Source organism: Denticeps clupeoides, chromosome 17 (assembly GCF_900700375.1).
Source record: "Denticeps clupeoides chromosome 17, fDenClu1.1, whole genome shotgun sequence".
Classification (NCBI taxonomy): domain Eukaryota; kingdom Metazoa; phylum Chordata; class Actinopteri; order Clupeiformes; family Denticipitidae; genus Denticeps; species Denticeps clupeoides.
Genome location: NC_041723.1, coordinates 8227675 through 8253643, shown reverse-complemented (window position 1 = coordinate 8253643; position 25969 = coordinate 8227675). Strand labels below are relative to the sequence as shown.

Genomic DNA, 25969 nt, shown 5'->3' with positions numbered 1-25969 from the left:
GTAAATATTACGGGTCCAACTCCAGTCTCTGTTACTGCAAAGCACCATGGCGAGTATCTTAAATCGCATGGGGTGCCTCCAACTCATGTTCCTATGTATTCGTAGGGAATCAAAGTCACTGAGTAAGGTTGAAATTGTAAGAGGAACGTAGAAAACGGCGGGGAGATAAATGGGGTTGTGATCTCTCGCAGCCAGTTAGCTACTGTTTATGTTTAAAGACGAGTGAATGTAAAAACCACAAAAGAAGGGAGGACAACCGAGTCCTTGCCAACCACAGATATTTATTCCCTTCTTTCACACACGAACACATGGAAGAAAAAAAAAAAAAAACAGAGGACAACAGAAAATGAAGCAATATGCATACTATGCACAGCTCTGGCTCTCTATTACAAAAAAAAAAAAGTTAAAGGCCTGCAAATATTGTGCCATGTTCCCCACAAGGTATTAAAGACAAACATGTCACATGACTCTGCATGCTACGACAAACTGTGTACAGATGGGCAAAGGAGGCCTAAAAATAACAGAAGAGCAGCTTATGGACACATTTTGTATTAAAAAAAAAAATAATAATAATTAAAAAACGGTACAGATAAATAATGGACCTGATTATGAATTACACGAACCAAGACAGGTTTCAAAACTTGTGACACACCTAGCACAAAACAAACAAAAAAAAACGCAAACTGGGGTGTGAGAAGAGCAAGGGTCTCATTTGGCAGCAGTCTGGGTTTTTTATTCATTTTTTCTTAGGAGAAAAGATTCATGGAATTGCTCAGCTCCTACTAAATCTCCGGGATTACACTGAACAAAACCAAACTGTGTTGAGGAGGTGATGGAGTGATGGCCGGTGTCGGCAGTCTCCTGTCTAATGAGAAAGGCTTTATCCGCTGAGACCTGGGCAGAGCCAGGGCTGTGCCGAGAGAGAACAGAGGCGGCGGAGGTCGTCTGTGCTCCGTCTGGAGCGAGCTCAGGCCCTGGCAGCCGTTCCCGCCGAGATGGTCAGTGTTTATCAGTGCTTGCCAGGACCAGATTAATAAAATAATGAAACATCAGGTACCAGAAGTGCACGACTCTGTATAAATTAGAACATCGTTTTTCTGGGCAGGGTACTGGAACAATACTGTCTCATAAGTTTATCTCTCTTTGTTGATTTAAACAGCTGTGACCTCCTCCTTCCTGCTGCTCCTCTCTTCCATGTGGAGCTGCTGCTGCTGCTGCAGGGCCGTGCTCCTTGTGTCCGTCAAAGACAGGCTCCGCCCCTCAGGTGCCTACAGTGTTGACGGGCACCTGGATTTGCACCACCTCTCCGTTCTCGGCCTGCTGGATCTGGATGGCCTCCTTCACTTCCATCTCAGCCTGCAGCACTGGGGCCAGACTCTCCGCCTGACGGGGGAAGAGGGAGAGAGGGAATAACAATGATGAATTCCGCAGCCCTTTTATCACTTTTTCGCATTATGGGAGATTAACTGGAATTAAATGTGTATGAAACCGGTTGATCGAGGAGACAAAGTGAGACACAGAACCAGAACGTGAACGAGCGAAGGAAAAATAGAGGTTAGCTGAAGGATGCACTTCATCTCAGTCAACACAAGAAAAAGAGAGAAATGTGTAAATAACGCAGACGTGTGAGGATGAGTCACTTCTGGAAGAGGACTACCACGACGGATGAGTCATTCCTTCCTAATGAGAGAGCCAGAGTCTCCCTCTCCTCGGCACACCTGCGCGTTCCTCCACCCCCGTCCGCCGGATCAAGCGCTTTACATTTTTAATCAGAATGAAAAGGCGAAGCTCTGGAACGGCTTTCGTCCTCTTCTCCGCTCACACTTAATCAAATCGTCTTTTTTTTTTTTTTTTACGACCGTTTTGCAGGTTTCAAAGACATCGTTGCCTGGGGAAGTTTGCAGCGAAAATAATAAAGCGATAGTGATGATTAAAATTAATTAAAAATATAAATAGCAAGCCTGCCTCGAGCCTCGGGTCTGACCACGGTGCAGCGCTCCCTCTCGTGTCCTACTGAACGACTGCTGTGGTCCACAATTCAACAAAACAGCCAAATCAATATTTATCCACTTGTACACAGGTTACAGCAGGTTTGTATGTACGAACTCTGCGTCCAGTGGCTATAAAATGTTGGGTAAGCTCCCAGATATGGGCATATTTATTCCATAAATATGTTGATATGTTGGAAAAACACCTGGAAAAAAAAAAAACAGTCTTCAGGACTTCAGTCAAGTATGTGACACATTTGGTAAATTGTGAAGTAATTTAGGTGCTTCAGAACAAAATTGTGCAATTATAATAATTTAACATGGATTATTGTACTTTTCCATTTATTACTGGGGGGGAGAGGGAGAGAGAGATTCCCCCACCTGAGATGATGGACAGACTGAATTTTTACAACTGGACTAAAACGATCTATCAAGCTTTCTTCATTTCAGCCACAGATTCTTCACAAATGCCCAGCTCTAAACATAGAAATGCACGCTTTCCTGTCTGGGCATATTATTTCATTCTGTATCCGTTATGTTCTTTTGTGTGACCCTGCCAGAGTTATGGAAACTATTAAAGAAAGAAAGAAACAAAAATATGCAGAGATAAATAAATATGCAGAGATAAAAAGCATAAGCAATTTTCAAGAGCTTGTATAAGTGCAAACATGTGCTTGGTAACAGATGAGAGTGGTTCCCATAATTCCACACTTCCCATTGAAACAAATTCCGCACTGTTCATTTGACCTCCTGACCTTGTGACAGGGAACCAATCAGGGTTCACAACCACAACACTGTAAAGGCACACACACACACACACACATACATATATGTACATAAAACATAGAAGGTGTGTGCAGTCATGTGAAATTTTAAATGGTTAAAGAGCACAAGCTTCCCCGACTCCAGGACAGATATAATTTGCAGAGCTGTTAATTATCCACTACTGGCTTAAGTGTGAAGAGATAGAGAAAAGTAATATGACCATTTGTTCTCTTCCTAAAGCTGCTGTCATCTCCAAGCCTGTCACTGAATCTCTAATGAAGCAGGGAATTTAGCACTGGATTTAAAGGATGTGCTCGGCTGGCTCCTATTGTACGGGCACAATTGTGCGTTACAACAAATAATCCTGCCTTTTAAGCGCAGTAAGCGCCACCACCGAAGCATAAACAGCTTGATTGCTGCAAAGCTGCAACGAAATCCAGACGGGGAGAAATTACAAACAATACTCATTTCAGGCTCCTTCCTTTTTCTTGTAATGAATGCTCTCTCTCTTGCTGGGAGGGTGTTGAGAAACCAGGGTCTGGTTTAAACTTTATTGATGGCCACGTTATTGACAAGTCGTTGCTTAAACTTTTTAGCTTATTCAAATGGGGGAAAAAAAACACACACAAAACACTCAAAGTTCAGGGCATGATGCAGGTCTTCTGCAGGACAAACACTGGACTGTTACAGTTGGGAGTGAGAGGAGACCAACGTTCCGTCTGAGCGTGTGATGCAATTTTCCCCTTTACTTGATCTAATTATACCCTGTGCACCTGAGAAGGGGCTTGCTGGCTTTGGAAAAAACACGAAAAAAAAAAAGTCCCATCCTTGAACACAGAGCAGAGAAAGGACAGGTTGCATGCACTATATAAACCAATCCTCTGGAAAATTGCCCCGAGTAGCAAACGGGACATTTACCTGAAAACAGACAAGACACCACACCTGGCAAGGGACAAAAAAAAAAAAATACACTTGCACACAACACACCAGTTAAACTGTCATCTCCAGCCTCCGGCAGGCAGTGCGCTTTCAGAAGTCTACCAAATTCATTACAAAGCCGACACATTTGCAGACTTTGCGATGATCGCAGTCATTGAATCGTAGGCTATGACGCAAGTTAGCATAGTACAACAAACTGCCATCAGCATGCACTAGTGGTAATCATGTCCAGCATGCATAAACAGAACAAGATGAAACACGCTCTTTTTATGTGCGCAGAATGTGGGCCCTGGTCATGGATGGGGAAATGTGGCCGACTTGGGAGGCCATGCTAGTTGGGTGAACAGGGGACATAGCAGCACACACAAGAAAATCTCCCACACTAGGAGATAGGAGACCTATTGTGAGGCATCACCATGATTATTGTATATTGTATATAAGAATAAAAATTGTGTATAAGAATTACTGTACTTGCAACATTTCGATGTTCCCATACAGAGTTTTAAAACTCTCTTAATCACACGCATGTGTGACATTTTTTGTATTGTTCTTGCTATTTTTTCAACCAGAAAGCAAACTGAGCAACCCCAGTGAGATCTGGTGGTGCCACTTCAAAGCAGGTCTGTGGTGAATTCCTCAGGACTTCACAACACATGATTTTCATTCTCAGAGATATATCTTCATTCCAGGAGTCTTAGCATTCATCCGCTAATTATAATTTTTCCATCCCTTGGTACTCCACGTGTGCATGTTTTCATAACTGTTGCTTAAATACATGTTTACAGGGCTAAACCTGCAGAGAAGATATACAAAGCGCCAGGGCAGACTCCAAAAAAATGAGAGAATTTAGTGGTGTATGGATGTTTCTTTACTAATGAATTTATACTTTTCATCCCTACATTCAAAGACGACTGTGAACACAGCAACTCCTCCTGCTTCTCTTCACGTTGAAAACAAGGCCATGCATTGGCTCTGTCAACGTCTTACGCCATTGTGCACATCCTGAGTCTCTACCTTGGAAAGACTATAACAGCATCATGAGGAAATAATTACAAATAAAGGGGGGAAAAAAAGGGAAACGAGAAAGGGAATGAGTGCACTCAGCCATTCGTTACGGCTAGCGGAAACCATGTGAACCATGATTAGCCCGAATCAGCAAGTGAACCTGGATCACCTCATGGCTCTGGGCTTGAAACGAAGCAGGATGCTAGAGATCCGGCTACACTGTGAAGAGTACTGGTCACCGTCAAGCCATAGCAGCCAGATCACACACTATAGCCCATGCTAACAATGATATCACAATACTGTCGATTCTGCAAAGATTGATTAATTATACTCGTGGAATGTAGCTTACGATAACATGATATTAAATTTGCTAATATCAAACAAAAATAAGACATAGAAAAGAGAGACTTTTTTTCTGCTTACATATTGCTCTGTTTCTTAAATGTCTGTGTGACATTCAAGTTCGCTGCAGGGTTTTCAGTCAAGCCACCCCCTTTTACCTCTACACTTCGGTTGCCACCAGATTTCTCATGTGGGTGGGGCTTGGCCTCATTTGCCAGCAGGTTTAAGGGACAGCTCAGTTCCCCGGAATTCTTGTCACCGCGAGATGTACGATGCACAGCAGCCATTGCGTAAATAGATTTGTGATGATCGACTGCATGATTAATCAATTGCAAGTATTAAGTAATTGTGTTGATTATTGTGTGATCGCTGCTGTGCATCTTCTTGACGCCTGCGCATAGACTGTTGACTATGATATATGACAGGACGGTATGACCTTAAACCATATTTTATTTGGTTTATGATTAAAGAAACTTTTCAAAAATTATATTTTTTGGAACAGTATAGTTTCCCAACTAGCACATAACCAAAAAAAAAAAAAAAAAACTGGCATTCACAGAAGATATTAATGTTACAGCACTATGGTCAAACGTCCATTTCTATGCTTACACAGGAAATATTTACATTTGCGGGACTTCCATCTGGCTGGATGACTTTATTCCAGCTAGTCAAGTGATTCCTCTTCAGCTATCGATTGAAAAAACACTTGTCCAAAGGCTGCAAACACTGGTAATTAATGACTGTTATATTTGGGAGCGCATCTTCGATGGCTGTCAGCACGGTCCGCCATGTGCCATCGTCATAATACATCATCTGTTCTTTAAACCTGACCTCATTCAAACAGTAACCTTGAAAAGTTTTTTGTATGTTAACCTTCCACGGCCCAAAATGGCAAGAAACCCGAGTAAACAGAGTTGTTGAAAGATCTCTTTAGTGAAGTTATCAATATTCCTGTGAGAAAAATCCATCTAGACTTTGTACTGCTAAACCGGTCACGCCACCTTTGCAGAAATGACTGAAACCAAACACTTTTTGTAATTATTGCTTGGCCTCTCACAGTGCTGCGGAGGAATTTTGGCCCACTTCCTGCTTGTGTGTTTATGATAACGGTCCTGCAGTAGAACCCAGCTGTGATATGGCTTTTGGTGCTGAAAAATGACCTGTCATTCAGGCACAAATTTTGATACTGACCAAATGCAAGATTTTCTCAACAAAGGCCAAGTCTCTGAATTGGGTTCTGTTCAGACTCTGACAAGGATATTTGTTAAGACTTTGGAGAAGGCAATGTAAATGAAGTACTATACTATAACCACTTTTTTTTTTCATCCCATAAACGAAATTCAGCCTTAAGGAACAGATATTTATTAGAACATTTGCAGCATGATGAGTGCAATCAGCAGTTGCTGTCAATGAACCATCGCAGAGCAATAAAAATCTCCACTGATGTGACCATTGAAGTCTTAAATCTCGCTGCTTAATGATATATATCACTGCTTATGGCCTCATGTCTGCTCTATTAACTTCTGTATGTAAGCAGAAAATCCTTTGCTGTTAATTACTCAGAGGCAACAATCAGAATAATTGTGAAGGATTAACTACGCAGCATGTATTTTATAGGTAGCCGGTCCAACACATGGAACCAATCCTGTAAATCGACCATGTAGTTTAAAGCCAAAAGGACCAATAAGTGGAGTCCAATAAGAAACAATAATTGTGAAAACAGTGAATAATTGGTCGTTATTATGACTATTTAAATGTTCCTTTTTTATGACAAACAGCATTAGGATTATTATTTTTTATTTTTTTTTACAAGGTCTAAAGTAAATGAGACAAAATTAAATATTTGTCAGGTCCCTTGCCCTGTGTTAGTCCCCTGGGTCCCTGACTTCCGGTCTTCGGCATTCCATAATGTCCCTGATTGTTCTCACCTGTGTGAATGTTAGAATTGGTGGAAATTTTAGATTTATGACAGAGATGCATTCTAAAGTAAAGTGTTTTGTTTTCACTAATACAAACCCATTCTGTGCCTCTTCATGCCATCCCCCCCTGAATAATACTTCATTATTGAGGAATTTTTGCCTAGCATTTTCTGGATTTTTTTTTTAAATTTACAACAAGGATAAGATGGTGTCCACCTCAACTTCCCGTTTTGACAGGATGCTTGGCTGATCAGATTCCAGACGTTTGGTTTCTCACCTGCACGGCGCCCGTGTGGTCAGTAACAGGGGCCAGCTGAACATATTGCACTTGGATGTCGTTGCCCTGAAGAGGCGAAGCCTCTACTCCAGTCGCTCCCGGATCGGCTGAAGCAACGGCGATGAGCTGCGGCCCTCTCACAACCTTACAGAGACAAGCAAAACAAACAAAAAAAAAAAGCAATCATTACAGACATTATACCCTCACCTTAACAATGTAACTGGCAATTTATCACACTATAACACTAACAGAGACAAGATCATTTTTTTTAATCCCCAGTACGCTTTCATCTGGGTTTGTATTACAGTCACAGTGAAGTATTTCTCTGTGTCAAGGGAAAAATGCAAACAGCTCTGTATTTGCGTGCGATCACATCCAGCACGATGACAAGTTTAAACATATTAGCGTTGTGTTCTCGGCGTTATGGGGTACACCTGCCAATCATCATCACCATTGTCTTCACGTTACGAGCATCTGCCGGCGCTCAAACGAACGAGTGCGAAAGAAAGAAAGAAAGAGAGAGAAATCTGAGCAGAAAGAATCTGAGCAAACAGCTCAAGCCCCTAAATCAGCTTTTACTGCCGTGCACTCTAATTAACCTTGATCAACCCAGAGAGGGAAATCGAAAAAAAAACAACCAAGCAGATATTCTTCTGGTCTGACTGTCCTGTTTGTGTGTTCAGGCCATTTTCTCGGTTGTATTTGTGCTGATGGAATGAACATGTGGCCGTATCCATACACACTTAAAGAAACCAGAAAAAAACAATATAAATACTGATGAATGCTGAAACATGATTTAACATCACAATTTTTATCCAGTTAAATCGTTCCCAGAAGGACCATACTGGAGTGTAAGTGCTATAACAGACACAGCACATGAGGCTTGTCAGCTAGTATAAGGTATTTGTGTGTAATCATTTCTATCACCCATTAGACAAACTTGGTGTTTTTTACAAGTTGAGTTTAAAATGGGAGGAGCAAACAGCAAAGATTGACCCACACCCCACCCATCAATACGTCTTACATGCATAGTAGCACGTATTCAACTGTGGGGATTACTTAAACTTTAATTTAGTACCTGAAGATATAGTCTTGATGTTCCCAAAATATAAAAACCAACTAGCATGGCAACACAATCAAATGACAACATCACAAATCAAACCTTGGTTACAGACATCGCCGGACCGCATCCACTCCAAAATCAAACATGCAGATTGATTATTCACAGTTGAAGTTAAAAACACTGACTTGCAAACTAGTGAATCAAACATTACTCAACACATCCAATGTGGTATGTCTTATTTAACACTTTCAAAAAGTAATCCAGACAGAACCCGCAATGAAAGTTAGTTGTGCAACGTTACCATAAACTACAGAAAACTGTTCACTGCTATACTAGGCATCACATAATATCCACAATGAATCTGTTGCAGGTTTGAAGCACACATGCGATTTGAGTTTTGACTTAAAAGCTCAAGTCCTCTGTCTCATTTAATCAAAACTTATTTGAAACATCTTCTTGCACAAGGGAAACGTTTTGTGGTCGGATTCATCCCTGCAGTGTAGTATCCTGGTGGCACCATCACGCTGCTTTTCATCAGAGAACCTGCATCAAGGCTAATGAAAAACCGAAGTTCACCTTTCAACAGGCAAACCTAAAGATGAACTGGGGAACAGAGCAAGAACAAAAGACTGAAGGCCTGAATCTAAATTATATTAACAAAATATGAAAAAGAAAAAAAAAACAAAACAGAACACTATACAGAACTGGTACTAACTCACTTACGCAAAACAAATAAATGAGATCATTTGTTTCCAAAACTTTGAACTGGAAAAAAGTAATTCGTACATATATAGTGATTAGTGTGGACTGTGGACATCAGTCATAATAATCGCAAATGATAAGAATTAGAATTATATAAAATATATGTATTGTTCATAACTTTGTCAATACTGGAATATACTTCTTTCTGAATTAGTAAATTTCCCCCACAGGTACAGCAGGACTGACAGGTCCTGTTATACATTTCAAATGTAAAAACTCTGTTGGCAGCTCACTTTAGCTACTGCTCCATATTAATAATAATCTCACAACTATAGAATTGATGAATGACAACCCTGACTAAATTAAAGAGATACTGAGATTTATGGATGGACGGCCTCATGAAAGATTTGTTGCTAACTCAGACCTTAATTTAGGGGTGTGAAGCCCGTATCAAACAGTAACACACACTGTTAGCTATTGATAGGCTGACGACAGGAGTGGATGACGGATGAGGCTTCTCAGTGTGTCTCCAAGCCCCATAACACACCACAAAATCAGCAGCCCTGCCGCAGATTTATTCCCATTCCTTCTCATTATTTCGCTTGTAAATGCTGAGCATCCAAGACAACCTGGCTTCTTCCTGTACTCGGGCTGGTTGCCCTGACAGCTTTGTGACTAATTGTGTTCTAATTAGGACTAGATGCTTAGAACATAAAATGGCTAAAATAAACAGCTGAGTAGGCTACGGTATTAACCTAGCGGTTTAGGAAGCGGCCCCATAATCAGAGGTTTGCCAAGGTGCCACTGAGTAAAGCACCGTCACCACACACTGCTCCCTGGGCGCCTGTCACGGCTGCCCACTGCTCACCAAGGGCGATGGTTAAAAGCAGAGGACACATTTCATTGTGTCACCGTGTGCTGTGCTGCAGTGTTTCACAAAGACAATCACTTCACTTTCACTTTCATTTTATAGGTTTGTCTACCTTACCACCCCTATCACAATCTTTTGCCCTTTTATGATAAAGATGTCTATCATAAAAGCATGATGGTTGTTATCATCTGCCTAACAATGGTCAACAGCTACACCGTTTGTCCAGATCTCGGTCTCTGATTTGTTCATCATCTCCACATCCCAGTCCATCTCATGCTCCTATGCCTCATCTGCATGCAGCAGTTGCCTTACATCCCCCATAGTACACTGCCAACTCAGCATTAGCGGCTTGAAGGCCAGCTGGGCGGCATCTTGGGAAAAATTCCCAGTAGTCTGAACTAGAAGAATCTGCTTCTCAGGGCAAAAAAAAATATCATATCCCACAAACCTCAATTAAAGATTCAGAAACTCCCCACTAAACTCCCCTGCACCACCCCTCTCCTCCATCCCGGACCTTGGCTTTGAAGTTATGAGTCAGTGGCATATTTCGAAGTTCAGCCGAGCCCCGATGTGTCCCGTCTGTTGCTGGGGACCCCTGCCAGCTTCACCACAGTGTCTCCAGCTTCTCAACCATTACATGCCACCACCGGTCTGGCCTGATGGTAGCAATTAGGTGCTGAATCCTTCCCTGCTCGATCAAAACCTACACCAGTAGACATCGGGCAGGAAATAGGGGACCGAGTCCCAGGAACATCACAGGGATGTGACCTAGGGTTTGTGGGTGGCATGGTGTATCAGTAATGAGGAGCAGACTGACAGGACAGGGTGCGACCCAGGGGGCTGGACAGCCTGACTCCGGGACTGCTTGGATTCCTTTATTTCTGCACAATTGGCACAAAAGAAGCTAATTACGGAGCAAACCTCTGTAAGTTCATTCCAGTTCGTTTGAATTGGGAAAACCCTGAGCAGGAGTCAGGCCCTAAGGAGCTGTAGTTGTGCACCCCTGGTGTGATGGGAAGGGAAAGGGAGGGGGAAAAAAGCGAGTCAAAGAGGAGTGCAATGGGAGTTCTTGTACGAATTGGAAGCAGCTTCAGCAGAACGAGCTAATCAAAAGAAGATTCTGTCTGGATGGGTGGAATTTATGACCAATACATTTGTTTTTTTACTTTAGCACTCCACCACTAATCTGGTCCTGAGGGTCCCCATGAGCCAACGCCTAAAACACAGATACATTCCATCAATGGCTCACACTTGAATAGTAATAATAAAAAAAAAAACAATGCCTCAAAACACCTTGTAATAACAAGGTTACAGAACTGCATGATTATTAAAGGGACAGGATGCAGACATGAGTTTATAAACAAAATTAAATAAAAACCACTTTACATGCTTGTGTGGCAAACCATGCGTGGCCCACTATGCGTGTCATCTACACAGCAGCACGTGCACGTGTTGTAATGTACCCGAATGATTGTGTAAGTACATCTACTGCAGGTGGGGGGTGGTGAGAATAACGAGAATTGACCCGTTCACTCGTTTCAAAGGCCTATTAAAGTAAGACTTGCATTCTCAGCTGTGGGAAGAGACCCCAAGGATTCCGGCCTGGAACTCGGTCTGTGGTTCTGACAAGCTGAGAGGCCCCAATTGCCCAGCGTCCTCTCTGACCACAACCTCCGTCCTACAATAATCAATACAGAGAAGAGCAGGACTGCCTTCCCGAACGCTGGCCCAAACAAAGCCCCTGAGCTCTGACCGCCAAGGCCTTTAAAACAGGCCACTTTTGCAAAAGCTCAGGAACACACGAGCAATAACTCACCCAAGTTGTCATTCACAATCCAAACCGAGAGAAGCATCCAAAACCCAGAACATTTCACACGCAGACTGGAACGTGCACCACCCTCCTGAAAATACCTGCTATTACACCTGCATTACAGTGGATGGATACTGTACAATGTGGAAAAGGCAAACTGACAAACACAAAGACTCAATGTTTAATTCCACTATATTATGCTTTGTCTCTGAAATTATCTAGGTAACCATGGTAACAGCCTCTGCAACTGCTTTGCATGGTGTGATTCTGTGCCTCTGCATTAAATCCTTTAAGGCAGACCTCACAGAGGATGATCCTAATTTATCCTGCTCTTATTATACTTATAATATCCTCTTTTCCCACCTATTATTTTCAAAAAGAAGTCCCATTTAACACCCACATCGTTTGTACTTCCTCTGTCACTGTTGTCTTGATTGATGATGGTTTATACTGTTCTCTCAGAGCATCCTGTCCTCTACCCTGCTCTACTCTGTAAATGAGGAGCACACACACACACACACACACACACACACACACACACACACACACACACACACACACCTTCAGACCCAGGACAGGAAGAAGGGGAGAACAAAGCTAGTCATGCACACTTTCCAAGCAGCATCGGCTGTCGAGGTGCACGCTGAACAATTTCCTTCTTTTCAAGTCAACAGTTATCCCTGTTTCCAGGGGGAATAATACCCAGCCGACACCAGCCACAACTCGACTCCACCGCCCTCCATAAATACATTTTCAGTATACTTTTGTTTTTTTGGATGGTGCCATTAGTGATACTACAATCAATCTACTTTGGTGTTAATTTCACACAAAATATTGGACGATACCCATGTCTAGAATCTCTAGATGTCATCTTGACTTCTCAGTGGAATAATGGAGTCCATATTTAACCTTTATTCATTTACCAAGGGGGTTGGGGGGGGGGGGGGGTGTCAGAATAACACTGTCTGATTTAATACATAGACCGCCTGGCAAAAACAGGGCACTTGGATCCTTCCAGATGATTGAACGACCAGTGCTCTAACAGCAACCGCAACCTGGGCTGCGGAGGAAAGGAGATGTGCTTCCCAGAGTCGTCTCCACTTTACCTGCTAAAACCATCCAGGGTTTGTGGGTTTGCCAAAGAAATGAATACAGTGAGCAGAATAATCATCCCAACAGGTAACACATTACAGCGCCTGTTGGTTGCTAAGACTGGAAGAAAACACAGTCGCCAGGGGAAAAGAAAACAGAAATGAAGACACAGAATAAATCTTTTTGTGTCGTAATGCTTTAAACAGCGACACAGTACACCAAAGACATGCAACCGGAGAAGAAACTGTAATCAAAACAGCAGGCTAACGCAAAAACCAGTCAGCAAAGCCGGATCGAAGTGCAATAACCAACTGAGCAAACAAATTCTCTTCCCAACTCCCATTACTCTTTCGCTGCATTCCAACAAACTGCTGCAGGCTTAGGCCGGATCCAATAACAAAGTATAAACGAGCTTAACTTGTATCTGTGATACCATAAAAAAAAAAAAAAAAAAAAGAAAACTCATTAGGTTCAATAAAAGAAAAGAACTCAGTTTATACCCCACCGCCATTACACACAGAGGTTCATTATTGTGTACAAACGCCAAGGCAAGAAGAACGGCAAGTCAAGGGTAATCCCACCAGTGGTCCACAGAGAGAGGAAAATAGGAGAGAGGAGGGATATGGCACCGGGACGAAGCCATTAATACAGCCCTTATTCACTGTACTCAAAGGTCAAGTTTACTGTGACCCTGTGAATCCTCCACATTCCCACAACACAACACGAAACAACACGGCAGAGAAAGGGGAGGGGGCAAGCAGAGAGAAAACATATGACACAAAGCAGCAAATCTGCTTCTCATCAAGCTCAGCATTTCACTCCTACCCTTTCAGGTTCGTATTAAAAGGGTAGAAAAAAAAAAAAAAAAAAAAAAAAGTTTGGAAAGTCAGAGACTTCCTCTCCGATTGCACAGCCGACAACAACATGTGCATCTGTGGAAGACCTGGGCCAGGACAGATGTTCAGACCAAACCACTTTGGGGGGGTGGGGGGGTGGGTGGGGTGGGCAGAGAGGACGTAAACAAACTTAATCTCCGCACCCCCCTTCAAAAATATGTAATCCCTCCCAACCCTGGGCAGCAGTTACCCAGCATCTGGCGTCGCGTTCCCATCTTATTCACTTGATCACGCTTTTCTCAGAACACTCGTGAGCCCTTCAGCGTCTCTGTTCCGAGTCAGTTGCGCCGCATATAATTTTACCACATCGGCGGGGTCGTCCAAAGCTCCACGCCGAACCTACCAGCGTCCTGGCCAGAATATAAACAGACTTTATTCACCAGCCCCCTCGGTCAGAAGATATAAAGATAAAGCTCTTAGTCGAATCAGGTCTGCGGCCGTCTGCGGGCCCCGGCCCCTCAAACACAATCATTGCTCGGCAATTGTTTGACACCTGCAGGCGATCTTATCCGCCGCTTGACCGCTCCCACCCCCGTGTGCCATTCCCATTTCTTTCTCCTAACCTTTAAACCCGCTTCTAGATTCATTCTGGTGCAGCCTTCCAGAGGACAGGAATAGCAGCTGTAATTTAAGGCAAATTTAAGAAGAGCTAGTGGTACGCGGCACGACGGGCCTCATTAGTCAAAGCGCTCCCTCGGCGTTTGAACTTTCGGCACAGGCCGCTGACGACTCCATTGTCTTTTTAATCGAGCTGTTTGTTAACACTTGGCACAATTGTAACGATGCATGCATTGCTGGGAGCAAGGGAACCCACCGAGGGGCAAGGCTGGAGCCGCGCCTACACCACATTGACCCTCTAAGCCGTGCAGGTTCCCACGGCAGTTCTTTAAACCGCCCTCACCGCCTCGATCTTAGTCCAACTGGATGAGAAGAAAGAAGATGAGAGAGCAGATGATATCTCTCCCATTACAAGCCTCAGCTATACATGTGATGCGAGGAGAGCGTCCCACAGCTAGAAAGAAGCTGCAGTTGACTGCATTTTGCCCATCCATCTCTCTGATTCCCATTGACCCTCACATCTGGTCAACCTCAACCAGGAAGAAACCCTCTCACTCACTCGGCTAGGTACATTTTAAAGGGCACCGAACAAGAAAGGCCCGGTTTTTAACAGTGTTAAGATGTCATGCATGGGAAGTGTTGGCTAATGTCCCACCATTGTATTAAGAATTTATAGAAATAAAGAAAAGACAGCATGCTACTCATTTGCATATCGGGGAAGAAAGCACTACCCACCCAGCCCTTTATAAGATTAACTGTAATGATGATTTTTAAAAAACAAAGTTTAAAATGGGAGGAGCCCATATGGATGACAGAGATTGCACACTCTACTTCCTCATTTATGTCGATGTGACATATTGAGAGGTACTTATTCGCACAAGTATAGAACACAATACTTTGCCTCCTGTTTTCCTCCTCTGTTTCTGCCATTGTACACAACAAACACAATTCTTTAGTCTCTGCTGTAGTCCTCTCAAGGGTACCACTGCAACCAAAACAAGGATGAAGACAAATGAACAAATAAATATGACATTACTGAACACTCCTTACACGCTACTGTTTATATGGCAGTAGGAAAGAACCCCCTCTCCCAAAAAAAACACCACAGAAGAACAAAAACATGCTGTAATTCCCATGATCCTTCACATTCCTCATTTCACAGCGTCTGCACGCTTCTGATCTCCAAATACTAAAGAAGCCCTTATCGCACTCCCATAATGCCACAAGAGTCTGTACAGATACACCGAAAACGACAGGCCCCTTTGAAATGGGATCCTGCCCACTCAGACGCATTACCCACGTACGTACTTCCTTCCCCAGGCCCCAATCTCACTCTGAATCAGGGCAGAGACTACAGTAACCTTTAAAAGCTGCCAGGTAAAAAAGAAAAGAGCCAGGGTGAGCCCAAGCATGATCCAGATATGAGGGGTTAAACCAGCTCAGGCAAACATTTAACCCATATAATGCAGCCCCACATCTGGTTTGCTACCAGCAGTCAGGCATGAGCATCTGGTGCTGCAGAGGCAGGGAGACCAGTGCGCCTCCCAACAACAGATCTTTCCGGTCAGTGCAAAGAGGAAGTGACCTCAGCGCAGATGGAAATACGAGGCCCACAGTGCTCTTAAGATCTCTTGATGATTGAAGCTAATCTTGGGAACTAATGAGAGTCCAAAAGTAACGATCTTTTTTTTTTTTATTATTGAAAAGAGTGCAGATTAGTCAGAGTTGGGTGTCAGTATTAAAAAGCCCCACTGGACGAACATGTCTTAAGAGTGTGTGGGCCAGGTTCTTCATCCCTGCCCCAATTCCCACACAGATCCTTCTCTGGAAGCCAGCAGGCTGAAACAGATGTTGCTCAACTATGACAGGCCAGGCCGGGACTGAGGATGGGGTTCGGGCCAGGCCAGGGCTGGGAACACAGCTCGGCCCAGACCCCTCTCCCCCAAAAACCACTGGGAGTTGAGTGGAGGGGAGTCTGCGGTGTGGAGCATGACCCCAGAGTGGCCATCATCCCTGTGGCGCCCCCCCTAGAGTGGGCAGAGATGTAAATCTGACCGCCGACCGGCCGTTTCTTTCACCCGATTCGCACCATTCCTTCCGAGAGGAGATACGGACAGGCCCAGGCAGAGAGTCAGCATCTGTACTAACAGCATAAATCAGATGAACTGCAGTTCACTGCACCTCCAGGGTCACCAGGGATCTGTCAGGAAGTTCCAGGTGAAAACAAGTGGGCAGAAAGATCGCCGGCCGTACAATATCAGTACAGACTGGGAACACATGTAATATAAACAGGCACTATGTCAGAATTATTATAGTTATTATATTCGATGCGGCACAAACCGCTAAGATCTCTGTGTAGCGGTATCAGGAGCACAGAGAACAAGAAAGAGACCGTGGGTGTGTATGGCATACTGACTGGAGGGGGTTTAGATTGTCCAGAATGACCATGAGGGCTGTCACTCATCCATAGGGGCTCACCAACGTTTGTAGCAGGCTATTGCTGTAAATCCAGGAGACACATCAGTGAACATGTCCCATGCATGACTTCCATTTTTTTTAACCAGGAAAAACTGGCCCATGGTGGCATGCCGCCTGCATTTCTGCAGTGTAGGGTGAACAGATAATAAAGACCAGAGAAGAGGTAGGGAAATTGTGCAAGAAGAGTGGGTTAGACAGAGATTAAGAGAAATGAGGGGAAAGGGGGTGCAAAGAGTGAGAAGAAAATGGTGGCGGAATCAAGAAAGACAGCGGAGAGGGAGGAGCGCCTTCTCACAGTAATTTGGGTCGTATTAAAGCTGTCCCTCTCTGACAACAGAAACATCAGTATTCTGCCGTTTCCCCCTCTCTGTGGCGCCAGGCTCCCCTGAATTATCCAATCCCATCTCCGCTGGTTATCTGCAGCCCTGAGCCCAGGCCCCATCACGCGGACCGAGGAATCGGCCGGGGGGGGAGCAGGAGGCATCTGATAAGAGCGCTCGCTTCGATCTCGCCGTCGTAAAAACGCTGGCCTTTTACGATTTCACAGCCTGCTTTTCTCTCTCCTAGCATCATGAAAGGGTTTTTATTTGACAGCAAAGCACTTGTGTTCCATCTGCTCACGGGGTGAAGTGTGCGTGCCCGTCGAACGGGGGGTTTTCGGAGGGGTGGAGGGTGAGTGACGTATTCCTGCATGGTGAGGTGGTGGAGGGGGGTGAGTGAGGAACTTTGAGGCTGATGGGATACGGCAGCTGACAGACTGTAAATGCAGAGGAGGCTGCAGGAATTGCCTTCAGACACATCAAAGTTGGGTCTGGAATGAAAACAATGCCATAAACTACACGTCGACCTAAAAATGTACATCAAGAGTTTCTATCACAAATCATGCAGTCATTTATACAATTTCAGATTCAGGTGGTGCAAATATTGTATGCTGTTTCAAAAAATATTGTGCTGTGTTCTCATTAACACCCTCAAAAAATATTCATATTGCACCCCGAAAATGACTCTCTTACATAAATTGAGTTTTTTTAATCCACAAGCTTGTAATTGCACTAGGTTTTATCACAATATTATGGGCTATAATTTGTTACAACTCCTAATTGATCTTGTCTTGTAATTGCACTGACCGCACCTTTTCCATGGACCTGATCTGGATCAATTTTGAAATGATAAATGGCTGAGCTCTCGTACTCACACACATACTTGGTTGCTTTTAGCATATTGGAATACAAGTGATTGCGGGTTTTAAGAAGACTGAATACAATGCCTGACAGGGTGAGGAGCTCAGTAATCCAGGAGGCTCTTGGAGTTGATAAGAGACAGCTCTGTGGCGTCTGCGTCCAATAAAAATGCCCATTTCTTTCTTTATTTGGGCATATTGCACTGAGTGGAGAACCTCTGGACCAGGAATGGCTGGAAACAGTATATCTCATGATTGTTTTCTGAGGATCTCTGGAGAAGACCATCTCAGGGGTAAGGGATGTCTGGTCTGACCAGTTCAGGTTGCTGTCACCACAACCTTCATGAACAAACAAGTTAAAACCGACTCACCGCAAATTTCCGCACAGCACAGATCTGGCCTGACAGATCGTCATTACTGCAGAAAACCGGTGCATTAGGTCATCATCCATGAGATTGATTGTTTCCCCTTTTATCTACCCCAGTATTTCCATCACAATCCAATTTCTCACGCACACACCCACAACCGATTTCGAGCCGAGCCGGAGAGCCGATTAACACTGAACGGAGGGGGTGTGCCCTTTCACAAAAGCATCATTGCTTTTCTCAGCCTGCCTCTTGCTGGAAGATGCTGTCTGAAGCGCCAAGCAGTGCTTTATTTGAAACTGATCCTAACAAAATCCCACTCCCTAAAATGTTTCATTTGGGACTCATGCAAATCCATGTTTTGGAGAAAATGTCTAAAAGACAATCTAGACTTTCAAACCCGCAGGCAATTTAAAAAAAAAAAAAGACCTTAAGACTATGAACCTGGCAGACCGAGGAATATTTTTTTAACCACTGATTTCAATTTATGTAAAAGTCTGTTGATTGTTAGAAAAATAAAAAGGCAAATTTATACGGTCTGAAGGAGTTTACGAGGAGCTTATGTGAAATGGAATGGTTAATTTGACATTCGAATGGTTCACTTTGTCTGTCAAAAGCAATGGATTGCGATATTCTGCTGAGCATAGACCTGCAACATTTATGTTCATACTAGGCCATAAAGAATGTTGTGTTCTGAGAAAATGGGCATAGTATGTTCAGGTTTGGTCACTGTGCCATTTAATTAACATTTTTTCATACAACAAATAGTAATTTACAAAATTAAGAACTGGGACAAAGAATCATCTGTTTTGCACAAACCTTATTCAAACCACAACACTACATACCCAGAGAGCCGACGAAGACAACCACTGTCACAACCAATACCCACTCTGCCACTATAGGCAAAGCAGGGATGCCTTGAGCTTTATGGGGAAAAATGCATCCAACTGTTCTGTCCCTCAGAAACATTATGGTTCCAAAACACCTTTATCCTGCTTAGATCTAATTTACATGCTTCATGTAAATTTTGCTAAAACATTCTATAATAGCTGTTCTCTAATTATTATCACTCAAATTAATGGCAAGTGCTGGGTTCAAAACATTTACTTTAATGCTTCTAGTACTTGGATGAAAAAAAAATTAACATCTGCAATAGTCTGAAACAGACCACACAAAAAATAAGTTTATTTTTGCTCTTTGATTTGAAAAGAGACTGAAAGATCCTGAACATACTGCATCTGTGCATTTGTTCCAGAAACTATCCATGCACCCGTTTGAATATATGCCTTGCGATTAAAGACAACCTCCATACCTATTCACCCATCGTGCATTTGGAGCAGAGATAAACACACCTGTGCGGCCTACACACATAGACACGTCTATCTGCAGTCTGGAGAGCCACAGCTGTTCAGAGAATCCAGTATTCGACTCCTCACTTCGAAACCTTAGACCAGGCGGCCTTTCAGAGAGCGGCCAAACTCTATTCTGAGACCGCAGGCACTAGAGATGAGAAGACGTGAAGAAAAGCCCCCAGCTGTTCCCAGAACAGAGAGCGGTTCAAGGGAGTCTATCTATAGCACAGGAGGATGAAAAGAAAAAAGGGGAGACAGGGGGTGGAGGAGAGCTCTGGACAAAGCGACCTGATGCTGAGAGAGATGTGGAAGCCATCCAGACACATTAAGCAGGCTCCTCCATGCATCCCCAGGACTGGAAAACTACTCTTTCTGTCTCTTTCACTCACCCCCCACACACACACAGACAAGATTGAAGGATCTTATTGACCACAATCTAGTGACCATGGCCAGCAATTTCGCTGTTTGATTCCCACTACTGATAAAAGACAGACAAGCCCTGTTGCTATGGCAACACCAGGGGGCTGCTAAGCCTCCGGAGGAAACGTCTCCGTCTCCCCGACTGTGGTGTTGTGCCCTCCCTGGCCAGTGTTCCTTCCAAAGTGCGACCAAGTCATGTTTTAAAATACCCTTGTAGCACCGAGCAGAACAACAACAGTCCCGTTCCCGTCTGAAAGCATGGGAATGCGCTCTAAAAGGGAACGTGTCATCTAGTGCGCGCGCGCGTGTGTGTGTGTGTCTGTGTGTGAAAACTCAGACCTGGAACTCTGGGGTTAGAGAAACTTTTGTTTGCTTTGGTGCACAGCTCCTATCACTTTACAGACACCATCAAAATAAAAGCACAAAGATAGGGGAGAATAAAAAAAAAAAGGAGGAGAGAGAGAAAAGAGGCTTTATTTTGTCCGGACTCTCATTTGCTGCCAGGAGGAATAGGAGCCCTCGTTAAGTTACTTAACACACCGGGCCCTGAGCGCCGTTTAGGACAATGAGCTACTCTCTCACCACATGTGAGTGACAATGAGACCCGGCCTTAAAATGCAGTCGCAGCACGTGGAAACTCACCGCAGCGCGCCGCCGTCTTATTTATACACGTATCCTATTGCAGCGGACATTACAGCCTTTGTGGCGCTGCAGCGTGACGCTCGGCCGGCTAGCGGGCGCACGATGTCTCCCAGGCGCACGCTGCACAGTCTGCTTTACTTGGAATCGGAAGCAGGTTAGATGGATTTGTCAGACGACAGAGATAAAAGATAATGGTCCAGATTTGATGGGACAGATACGGCGACGGGTGATATGTGTTATAATTAAAATAGTTACGGTGAGATGACGGGCAAAGATAATATTTTTATTTTGGTTTCAAGATCGGAGCCAGACTCAAACTAGGATTCCAGATGCCAAAAAAAAAAAAAAACTCGGAGGAGGGGGAAATTGAAGCATGTTGACTGGATATTTGGGTCATTTCAGGATAAATGTGCTGGTCTGCAATACCAAAGTCACACTGTTACACACACAATCAAGTAGGCGAGACTAGTGCACACACACAAACATCAAGGCACACACTGTTCTACTCTCATCTCTGCTTCATAGTGAGATTATATTAGTCACTTTAATGCCAGTCCCTGTGCACTTTGATCATACAAAGCCTCTGATCCGAGTGTACAGACAGAAAGAAGGAGAAACAAGGGAAAGCATAAATACCTTTACCTGTCCGTCCTGCCCGACATGGACCTGGTGGATCTGAAGGTTGCCCTGATGAGAAGGAGAGAGGTGTCACTCACTCAGGTACACAAACACCACATGAAACAACTTCATGCATTGTGTGGTAGTAGCCCCGGTGTCAGAGAACCCCATCTACCGATGCTCCCATTTTGTGCATGAGCAAAACCATTGACTCTAGTGGTGGAATCTGAGTGTGGGTTCAGTTTGAATAAGAATATCTACAATAAGGGAATAAGCTTTACTACTTCATGGTCCATACACTCATAACCTGTAACAGTTTATTAAAAGAAATTTAAATTATTATTTAAGCCAATTTTTTCTATTATATGATAATATTGTTTAAAACTGATTAGCTTATATAATGCATTATTTAGCTAATAAGACACCTCATTTTTATGCATGTATGATTCTCATGTAATATAGAGTCATATTTTTCCATAAGATCCCCTATTTAACACAAACACCCTTTTCCAAGACTATTTTAAACACTCCTTAAAAATATTGTAGTTGGCACCATCTGCCAGGGCAGAATTTTTTTAAATCTAGGCCACAAAAGTGAAACAACACTTTTATTGTATTTTGGGGGGAGCAAGATGATATTTCTGTACATGTCTGAACTTCTTTGAAATGTCAGTTTATTGTAACTTCAGAGAGAAATTAGACCAAATTATTCTTTTATTCTTTTCTTTTTTTTTTTTTAAACAGGCAATATGGGGTTGGAGACAGGTTTGTCTTGTTTCTGCTCATCACCAAGTCATATGCATAGTAGGACTGGAACTGATGGCTTTTTCATAATTGACATATTTTGTCGCTTTTCCAATAGAAATTAAAAAAAAAAAAAAAATCCAATTCTTGTTGGTGCTGCCCTGATTTCTCAAGTCCCAACTTAAGACTCCGACTGGACACTTTATCTCATTAACATTCTCGTCTGCACACACCAAACATGTTGGAAGTGTGAGAAATAATCTCTGCCAACAGCTCATTTCCTTCTCAAACATCGAGTTACAAATGGCTTTGATGAGAACGGCCCGGTTCGTAATGAAAACACTCTCCGTGAGTGGCAGTTGGGAGGAGTGGGGTTTTGTTGCTAAGCTTTGAACTCGGAAAAACAAACAATTTCTCAGAGTAGGAGAGTGGAAAAAAGGGACGTTTTTGGCACCCATCACACAGGCCAGGAAAAAGCTCTCTGTACGTGAAGAGGTAGAATGTCATATCGGCATGGTGAAAATACACTTCCTGTGACCCCCACCCCCAATCTCCCCCCGGGTTATTTGATATGATTGTGATTGCGTATGCATGTTCCCCTCAAAATAATCTCTCTCGCATGCATCTTCTTAAAACGAGACGCCGGAGTGGGAGAAGTTCACAGATCCACCGTGCGGTTTGGCATCCGGCACGCGGGCCAATCAAACGCGTGTATGCAGTTCCAGGCGAACGACACAAGCCATCTGGGCATTCTACTCAAAGAGAGCAGGGGGAACTAAATTCAAATATTGGATCCCCTCATTTGGACCGAGGAACAAAACAAAATCCAAAGAGTCACATCTGCTAATGCTGAGGCGCTTCTAATGGCTTTAGCGCTGGCCACTGGTACGGTTTTACTTTACCGAGCCAAAGAAGACCCCCTCGAGGACACAAATGTGACACACGACAGTAAAGATTGAGGCTGCTCAGGGGGTGGGTGGAGGCGAATAAGCAATTCTGGAGGAGAAAATTGGAGGAGTGCGAGCAGGAGAAAGAAGGGGACGAGAAGATGAGACAGGCGGACGAGCTGCAGGGCAATAATGGGGACAGCAGCGGGTAAGGAAGCGGGTGGGCAAAGGCCGGCCTGCCAGAAAATGAAAGGTGGGCTGAGATGAAAGGATGGGAGGAAAAGGGCAGAAAGAAAGAGAGCAGGAAGCAAAGGGCGGAGACGAAGCGCTTACCTCACTGTCCTGAGTGATCTGCACCTGCTCTCCCTGTGGAACCTGAGCAATGTGGAGATGCCCCTGCGGAATCTGCAGCACACACACACACACAAAAAAAGGGGGCGAAAACATCCGCTGATCAACATCTGTGCGCGTAAATGTATGAGAGGAGGAGGAGAGGGGAGTTTCTGGCAGCAGTGGCACGAGTCGGTATGATTGCTCACTACTCCTAACTTCTCCAGCTGCCTAAAACGCTGTCTGAGCTGCCAAAAAGTGTGCTTTACATTTCCTCCAGCACATTAACAGCACTCGTAAACTTCAGGCTCGAGCACACCCGTTAATACACTCAATAATATCAGGAGTGTAATAACCGCGGCACAGTGAGCTGCCCCCTCTCTGGCTCGCCCTGCTCAGCGCCGTCTGTCTGTCCCTCGCTCCGTGACCCATCTTCAGAACGAGCCAGGACACGGAAAACCGCAGGTTAACTGTATCATCCTGACTATAATTAAGGAAAGTAATAATAAATATTACTATTATCTAAATATTTGTGTAATGTTAAGCCCTGCAGTGCTACTATTCAAATGTGGAGGGAGGGGGGAAAGAAGGATGAAATCTGCTGCTGCTCTGGCAAATATTTCCTAAACTTTCAATGTCGAGTTGGCCAATCAAGAATACACCTGGCATGTCTTGAGTAGGAAAATCGGTGTTGATTTATCTGTCAAAAACACGTCAGGTGAAGTATAAATCATTCGCCAGAGTGGGCGCTCAGGCAGATTGTAAATCGTCCAACTGACTGTTCTATAATGGGACTGTGCTCACAGCTCTGCATGGGTTTTTTTGGGGGGGTATAACAATACTTCCAGCATTTGGTTTTGATGGGCGGCCTACTGGACTGGACATTCGCAAACTCTCCCTCACTTACATAACTCCTGGGAGAACATCCCCAAAAGACATCCCCAATAGACATACTATATTTGAAGTTTAATCAGCAGAATTGATGTCATTGATGTGTTACAGTGTTGACTGTGAAATGGTAACTGAACCTGTATGGCAATTCTGATCTTCAGTTGCAATTTCGGACCTGATATTTATGTTAAGGTTGTATATATATATGGTCATAGCCTGATGTGGTGGTACCTCTATTCTGAAGAAGCCATGAGCAGAAAAAGAGAGAATAAATGCAAATGATCAATGGATCACAGAGGAAGCAGGCAGCTCCCGTGGGATTTCATCTTTTCTCTACCCAACCCCAGTCCGGGACCCACATACAAGCCTCTGCCTCACCTCTAAGCAGGACAGCTGCAAAAGGTCAAACCTCTTCCTGTGATCACACACACACAGACCACTGGGCCTTACATACTCTTCCGATACATACTCTGGCTGAACTGATAACAGCGAGAAAAGGACTTGTCTTCCATGAAATTAGCTTGAATGGAAAATTTTACAAAATATTTTAATTGACAAAGGTAGAATAACTATGTAGTCAAACCTACAATTGCTGATGCATCATTTGGAAAGTTCTATTTATTCTTTAATCAGAGCAACTATTTTGATGATTGCAAAAACCTTCTCTAAGAATCAATGACTTTTAAAGAGAGAGAGACTTGCATTAATGAACACAGCATTCCATCGGAGCTCCAGACTATTTTTTGCTGATAATGGGCTTCTACATTTATGTAAATATTCAATTCATACAGTCAGAGTCTGGACTGTATTTTTTGTTTTATTAGAAAAATTCCAGCCATGGCACTGTGCAGCCCAAGACATTTCAATACGACCTTAAACTTCTGTATGGTAGGGTACTTACTACATTATTTTATTAAAAATGGAGTGTGTAAAATACAGCATACTCACCACCTGCACCTGTCCATCCTCTCCAATGCGGTGGATCTGGACCTGCTGGGAGTTAGCCAGGGCGTAGTGCAAGGCCTGCTGGGTAGTCTCTATTGGAGAGGTCTCTGCCACTGCAGACCCATCTGGAGACCACACAAACACACGCACAAAGAAGACGGTCCGTAATTTGTCCAACACCCCACAATGCATCACATTGTCTATGGTTGCTACGGTGCACATCCGCTGATCAAAGTGTTGGAGAGCGTACACCAGGCTGACGGATAACCAAAAAAACGGCCTAATGTTAAAGAGGACAAAACTCGTTTCTTTATTAGCACACACTGAGGAACACAGGAACTCGAGAGAAAGCCTCTTCCACCACCCACAAACGATTGGACTGTTTCCAATACATCTGCCTGATTCTGGCATGTTTACACAGTATAAACCATCTCCAAATATACAACCAGCCCCCCTACCTACACACCCTAATCTAATACGCTCATAACCTCACAGCCAAACGTAAACTCCAGTTTTGTAGTCTAAACATATATACACACATGCACACATCAAAAGAGAGACTACAGCTTTGCTAAGAGATACTAAAGATACGTGATCAAGCCACACAAGCACACCTTTCGCCAAAAGTACCTTCAGTGGTCACTTACACTCACCACAATGCTCAAAAAAGCATACAGAGTTGCAACAGCAAAAAAAATGAATTACAGTCCAAAGTTTTGAAACCATATTTTCACGCTTGTTCAGACTTGTTCGGGACATTTCACGGGCCTGTGCATCTGTCAGTTCTGTCTTTTAACAAGACAAAAAAATGATTCATCATTGTGCGTCTTTAGGATGAGGATAGACCATCTGCTTTGAATTTCAATGCAACGTGAAAACCAAAGCTGAGA

General features: G+C 43.7%; 1 protein-coding gene across 3 annotated transcripts in view; it reads right to left on the bottom strand.

The window, feature by feature from the left end:
* Positions 1–327: 327 nt before the first annotated feature.
* The window catches only part of banp (BTG3 associated nuclear protein), a 35872-nt gene continuing 10230 nt past the window's right edge, over positions 328–25969 (bottom strand). For 2 of the 3 annotated variants that reach the window (XM_028958726.1, XM_028958727.1), the window contains exons 9-13: positions 25083–25204; positions 23247–23318; positions 21301–21351; positions 7236–7379; positions 328–1383 (exon numbers count right to left, since the gene is read on the bottom strand). In XM_028958726.1, the coding sequence (XP_028814559.1) occupies positions 1261–1383; positions 7236–7379; positions 21301–21351; positions 23247–23318; positions 25083–25204 (512 nt within the window). In that variant the 3' untranslated portion in view covers positions 328–1260. The remainder of the gene's footprint in view (positions 1384–7235; positions 7380–21300; positions 21352–23246; positions 23319–25082; positions 25205–25969) is intronic. The other variant, XM_028958728.1, reaches the window with a different exon arrangement.